Source organism: Pongo abelii, chromosome 10 (genome assembly GCF_028885655.2).
Source record: "Pongo abelii isolate AG06213 chromosome 10, NHGRI_mPonAbe1-v2.0_pri, whole genome shotgun sequence".
NCBI lineage: Eukaryota > Metazoa > Chordata > Mammalia > Primates > Hominidae > Pongo > Pongo abelii.
In genome coordinates, this window is record NC_071995.2 from 50,282,031 (window position 1) to 50,288,623 (window position 6,593).

A 6,593-nucleotide genomic window follows, 5' to 3' on the forward strand; every position below is an offset into this window, starting at 1 on the left:
GAGACTCCTTCATTGCAGAGACTTTACAATCTCTGTGCTTCTTGGAGTCTCTGGGCCACACCCGATAGCCACTTTCCCTTAAATGTTAGCCCATTCTCCCTGTGAGTCATCAAAAGAACCAATCACATCTGAGTAGACTGACCCTCATGGTATCTCTAGGCTGATTGTAAACCTAGAAGAAAAAAAAAAAACAATTCTGCACACCAGCTTATATTATAAAAGCATTTTATTGAACACATTCTGGAGGTAGTTAGAACCAGAACAAAATTTGGGATTGGGGTGGGGATTCTGTTTTGATGATTTAGATTTGGGAAAACTTTGGGTTCTCGTGTCAGCAGGGACCATGCTGTGGGAAACCTGAAGGCTGATTTGAAGCAGAATATAGAACTGTGGCACGGGAGACCAGGGGCTGGGAACTGGACTCTCCTGGGAACCAAAGAATGTGGTTCTGCAATTGGCTTGGTCTAGACTACTCTCCAGAAAAGGATAAAACATGGCTTGAGCAACTGCCTAAAAGAGGCAGTCTCCATGGGCTGGGTTGCTGCACTTGGAAGGCAGTGATTTGCAGCAGGCTCTTAGCTCTTGAAGCTCTTCCGGGAGGAGGAGGTGGTGGAGACAAATTTGACGCTGGAGCTGCTACCCCCACCACTGCCAAAGCCCACCCCCAGGCCTCGGCCGCTGCTTGCACTGAAGCCAGAGCCCCCCGCACTAAGCCCACCACCTAGGCCGACACCTCCACTGCTGCTGGAGTAGTAGCTTCCGCTGCCACCCCCGCCAAGACCTCCACCGAGGCCACCGCCAAGACCTCCACCGAGGCCACCGCCGTAGCCACTGCCTCCGCCATATCCAGAGGAGACACTGCTTGTGACAACAGCTGCAGGGAAAGGAGGGAGGACTCAGTGAGACCATCTGCCAGGCTGATCCTGCATGGCCCACTTATTTGATCTGCCGGTGTTGGAGCACTCTACTGGGCCCCCTTTACGGAGTAGCAAACAAGGCCCAGAAGAACTGTCATTTAGTTAAGGTCCCTAAAAAAGTGGGTGAGCGTAAGAGGCAAGGTGCTAGGTACTGAGAGGAGCTAGGTACTGAGGGGAGCTAGGTACCACAGGGAGCTAGGTACTGAGGGGAGCTAGGTACTGAGGGGAGGAGATAGGTACTGAAGGGAGCTAGGTACTAGGGGCAAGGCAGGGGACAGGGTTCAAGAAGCATAGGATGCATGGCTTACCCTTTAAGAGATGAGACATGAGCCAGTTTGTTTCCTGTCCCAATCTGTCCTTCCCCTCCACCACCCACAACTTACTAAGTGTATTATTAGAAATAACCATATGCTGGGATGGGAAAAGTTTGGATATAGAAACAGCAGAATTCTGAGTTGGCACTAAATATATCCCATATTATTGTCTTTATTAACGTCTGTTCAAAGCTACTTACAGATGTTGACTGGTCCAACTCCTTCTCCACTGAGTCTGAAAGGGGAAAAATTGAATTAAGGGTTAACAGCTCCCAAAAAGACAGCATTAGTCTATGTGGCTAAGTCCCATCCTCTTGATTCGAGTTCATTCCATAAGCCAGGAGTCTGTATACCCAAAAGCTGCTTAAGTTAAAGGAAGGGAGAACTCTCCAGAGGGATTTTCCAATGAAGAGGGATTGACCTAGAAACAAGTTGTTAGGAAAGAATTATAATTCACATTCTCCTCCACCCACTATAGGGAAAGTATAAGAGATTTGGGAAATGTGATTATGTCGAAAGCAGTTTTTGCCTTGTAGGAGTTACATTCTGTGAGAGAACTTGGCACGGACAGAAATTCCTCCAACAGAAAGTAGGCAATGGGCAGTGTCAGAGGTTGAAGCAAACAGTAGTTTGACAATCCAAAGGTAGGTGAGTTTAACTCAGCTGGAGTAAACATGAAAGGCTTCCTGAAGGAAGGGGTACTGAGGACAAGGGTGGATGGAGGTGGGCATGACATGGATATTAAGGTTGAGCAAAGAACGTGGGCAATAGCAGAAAAGGCACAAGTGTCAAGACATGTTTGCTGAGTTACTCAGGTGCTTGGAGGACAGCCAGTGCCCAGGAACACTGGTGGGGAAAAAGAGACCAGAAAAGTGAGTTGAGGTCAGTTATATGGCCATGAGTCAGACTGAAATAGTGTTGATGATGTGTCATTATCACGCACAAGTCACTGATCTCATGTATGTGTGTTGTACACCCCACAGTAGAGCAGCTTCGCTTTATCAGCTGAGGACCACTTTGAGTTCATGCTGTCTACTCACCTGCATTCCTCGCCCTCCAGCAGCTTGCGGTAAGTGGCGATCTCCACGTCCAGGGCCAGCTTGGTGTTCATGAGCTCCTGGTACTCACGCAGCAGCCGGGCCATGTCCTGCTTGGCCTTCTGCAGGGCCTCCTCCAGCTCGGCCAACTTGTTCCTGGCATCCTTGAGGGCCAGCTCCCCACGCTGCTCGGCATCCGCAATGGCGTTCTGCAGATTGGCGCACTACAGATAGAAAGGAGGAGAGTGGGGTTGCTTGGGACCTGAGGTGTCTCCTTCTGAGATTCTGGGTCAGGCAAACCAAACTATCATGAATCCCAGAGAGAAACCAGTACATCGTGGGTGGCGGGACACTGAAACACTGGTACTGGATCTAGCTGCGTGTGTTTAGCAAAAGTAAAACAAAATAAAACAAAATAGGTGTTCCTTTTAGAGCTCAGGCCCCTTCCTTGCCCTCTTTCAATCTCACCCTACCTGTTTCTTGACATTGTCAATCTCGGCTCTCAGCCTCTGGATCATCCGGTTCATCTCAGAGATCTCATGCTTGGTGTTGCGGAGGTCATCGCCATGCCGGCCAGCTGTCTGCTGCAGCTCCTCATACTGATGCGGCCAGGAAAGAGGAAAGATTCTGTTTATATGAGAATGGGAAGAACTTTCCCAAAGTTCACAGGCAGTGAGTACTAAGTGGTGGCAAATAGTGTGGGGCTGGTTCAGGCTTTTCCAAGTTCGAGCTAGTCTAGTGCATTTGCTCTCCTGGAGACACTGGTATGAGATTCAGAGTGAGATTCTTTCTCAGGTCCTTGGGTTTAGATGGAAATTGTCTACAAGGCCATTCCTATAAAGCATCCCAATGGGCCTCAGCAGGTTCCAGGAGCCCCATTCTTAGTGTCATCATGGCCTAGAATCCTAGACATGGGTGTGTCCCCTCACTCAGGAGACAGTCTTTAGAGCACCCACCTTGGTCTGATACCAGGACTCGGCTTCCGTCCGGCTGCGGTTGGCGATCTCCTCATACTGGGCCTTGACCTCAGCGATGATGCTATCCAGGTCCAGGTTGCGGTTGTTGTCCATGGAGAGGACCACTGATGTGTCAGAGACATGCGTCTGCATCTGCGACAGCTCCTGCAGGGAGATTTGGAGTCGGTCATCTGGTTCTGTGTTATGTTATTTAATGTCAGTTCCATTCAAATCTTCCACTCATTGTGATATGACAACTTGAGGAAAAAAACCCACCCATGTGAAAAATTTAGATAAGTTTCTTACCGCATCAAAGAACATCTTCATGAAGTTAATCTCATCCATCAGTGCATCAACCTTGGCCTCCAGCTCCACCTTGTTCATGTAGGCAGCATCTACATCCTGGGGAAACAGGGATGGTTGGCACTGCACACACCGTCACCCTACTTAAGTGAGCTCCATGCTTAGAGAGCATAGCTGCAGGCTGCTAGTTCTCTCCCACCCACACGCACCTTCTTCAGCATCACAAACTCATTCTCAGCAGTGGTACGCTTGTTGATTTCATCCTCATACCTGGTGGTGAAAGGGATGGGAAGTGTTTGTTGGAGGATGAGCAACAGGTAAGGGGTCTTTATTATGCAGTCAACTGTAAGCCTACTTTTGCAGTGGGAAGGGGCTTCTCATAGGCAGAGAGGGAGGGGACACTGGTAGCATGAACCTCTGGCCAAGGTCCCTCCCCATTTAAATACTGCTTTCTCTGTAACTGCCTACCATATAATAATTCTATTATTGCTCTAATTCAGTTGTTTCAAGCAGATTCCTGCAGAAAAGCTGTGCTGTTTCTCCCCAAGTGCATTACCTAGTCAATTTCTCTAGTGTTCTTTTTTGAGCTTTCAGAGGCTTTAAAAAAAAAAAAAAAGAAAAGAGACAAAATTAAATCTAGCATCCTAGTTGCTGGTTCGTAAGACTAAAGAAATTATTTGAGCCACCAAGCTGGGTTATGTCACCAGCTCCTGCTTTGAGACAAATCTATCCAAAGGCCCATGTACCGGGGAGGAAAGCCCCAGAGAGCAAGCCTCACATCAGGGCAGATTTCATCAGGTCGTGCCAAGGGCACAGAGCATGTTGCTCTGGCTGTTGGCTAAGTTCCTTGCAGAGGGCCTGAGCCTGGGGCTGGAACTTTCTAAACGTGAGCCTGGCTTATGTATTTGTTTGTTTGTTTTAGTACTGGAGGTGCCCACGGAAGGTATATCCTCCCAGCCCCCAAGGAAGGCATGGTAATACACTAGTAATGAAGCCCATCTGGTGCCAAGAAGACACCACCCTCTCCTGTGTCCACCCCCCACCCCAACTCACTTGTTCTTGAAGTCTTCCACCAGGTCCTGCATGTTTCTCAGCTCCGAGTCCAGGCGGCCCCGTTCCCCCACGATGCTGTCCAGCTGCCTCCTGAGGTTGTTGATGTACTGCTCGAACAACGGCTCCAGGTTCTGCCTCACGGTCTTGGTGCCCTGCTCCTGCAGCAGGGTCCACTTGGTGTCCAGAACCTTGTTCTGCTGCTCCAGGAACCGCACCTGGAGGGGAGCAGAGTTTGAAGATAGAGAAACTTGGATTTTATGTTCTGTGATCAATTCACTAAGGTGCCTCCCACCTCTTTCTGGCCCTCTAAAGCTTTCCTGTGCACTGTGCCTGGCCCTGGGCCCCAGCAGGGGAGGTGCAGACTGGGGCACCCAAACTCACTTTTCCAGGGGGGAGATAGGACACCTATCCAGGGCACAGAAAGCACTAGGAGTGCTGCTTGGAGTGTGTCCCGGCTCAGTGGTGGCTGCAAAGGCACTCAGGCTGCTGCCCATGCACTTGTCTACCTTCCTGTACAGTCAGCCCCATTATATATGGCATGGAATTCATCTCTCTGTCCAACAGTTGTCAAGAGGCCCTTGTGAGCTAACCTTTGAATGGGAAGAAATAATTCTACCTTCCCAGCTGCCAGTCTAATTCAGAACATGTCCACAAATCCAGGGCACAGAAAAAAACGGAAACACAGAACTGTACAACTATAAAGGTATTTGCACACAGCCAAAACATCTTCCCTCTTCCTCTCTCTTTGGCATTTATTTCAGACTCACAGTGATTTTTTACAAAAGATCGTAGCTCACCTTGTCGATGAAGGAGGCGAACTTATTGTTGAGGGTCTTGATCTGCTCACGCTCCTCGGTCCTCACCCTCTGGATGCTGGGGTCGATTTGCAGGTTGAGGGGAGTCAGGAGACTCTGGTTGACAGTGACCTCTTGGATACCTCCAGGAGGGCAGACAGGAAAGCCAGGGCCACCGAAGCCACCTCCAAAGCCAGCTCCGCCACCGAGCCCAAAGCCACCACCAGCTCCACCGCCGAAACCAAATCCACTACCGGCACCACCTCCAAAGCCATAGCTGCCTCCAGCACCAGCACCAAAGCGGTTCCTGAAGCTGCCACCGCTAGTGCTGATGGATATCCTCTTGGAGCCCCCCAGATTGTAGAGGCTCCGGCTGCCATAGCCACCCACTCCACAAGCACCCCCAAGGCTGACCCTGCCGAAGCCACCACCACCGCCACCCCCGGACCGGGACACAGAGGTGAAGCTGGTGCGGGAGACAGACGGGGTGATGGCAGAGGCGGTGCTGAAGCTACGACTGCCCCCACTCCGGAAGGACACACTTGACTGGCGAGACATGGTGGCTTGTTCCTGGTGGAGCAAGAGAACCGGGCACTAGTGGGTTGGGAGGTGCTGGAGAGAACAGAGCTCAGCAGGACGCAGAAGGTGGCTCTGTTACCCAGGAACGGTGATGCCCCCTTTTTATCCCCTCCAGAACTGGGCTGGGCGAGAGAGCTGTCGAGCTGTGAATGATTAAGTGGGCTGGGCATGCCTGGGGGGCAGCTGTGAGCTCACCCGTCACACCTGCACAGTGGTGTGGGGTGCAAACGCTTTCTTCCTGGCAGGCTCTTCTCAGTTAGAAATAACCTTGCCTTGCAGCACTGATCTCTTGGCAGCAAGTTAGTGACGCTGCTAGCAAGTATATCTTCACCATAGAGGCTGGGGGCTGTGAGCAGCCCAAAAAGGATGCCAGGAAGTGAGGGGGCATTGGCATGGCCAGTGTCCTGGGGACTCTTACAGGACCAGGGGTATTGACAACCATCCCAGTACGGTACATGCTGAGCACCTGCCCTTCCAGCTTGGGGAAGTTGTCCATCAGCGGGGGGCAAACGATTCCCCAGTGATCTGCTCTTACACTTTTCCAGGCAGCAGGTTGCTGCAGGGTTTTCCCCTCTGGGAAAGGCAATCTGTAGCCTTATATCTTGGTTATGTGCTAGAGGGAAAATAGAGTTTCATCCTT

The 6,593-nt window shown here is 50.8% G+C and overlaps 1 protein-coding gene across 1 annotated transcript; it reads right to left on the reverse strand.

Moving 5' to 3' along the window:
* Positions 1–208: 208 nt before the first annotated feature.
* KRT5 (keratin 5) lies at positions 209–6,244 on the reverse strand. The gene is made up of 9 exons (XM_024257244.2): positions 5,378–6,244; positions 4,581–4,795; positions 3,737–3,797; positions 3,531–3,626; positions 3,225–3,389; positions 2,742–2,867; positions 2,272–2,492; positions 1,432–1,466; positions 209–874 (listed from the first exon to the last, which is right to left on the reverse strand). Exons 1-9 carry the CDS (start codon positions 5,930–5,932, stop codon positions 576–578), a joined length of 1,773 nt encoding a protein of 590 aa, XP_024113012.1. The 5' UTR covers positions 5,933–6,244; the 3' UTR covers positions 209–575.
* Between the last annotated feature and the right edge of the window lie 349 nt (positions 6,245–6,593).

Coding starts and splice junctions, on each gene's coding strand:
- KRT5 (XM_024257244.2), bottom strand. CDS start 5,932: ATGTCTCGCCAGTCAAGTGTGTCCTTCCGGAGTGGGGGCAGTCGTAGC. Junction 2,493..2,741: donor TTGACAATGTCAAGAAACAG/GTAGGGTGAGAT, acceptor TTCTATCTGTAG/TGCGCCAATCTGCAGAACGC. Junction 875..1,431: donor AGTTGGACCAGTCAACATCT/GTAAGTAGCTTT, acceptor CTTTCCCTGCAG/CTGTTGTCACAAGCAGTGTC.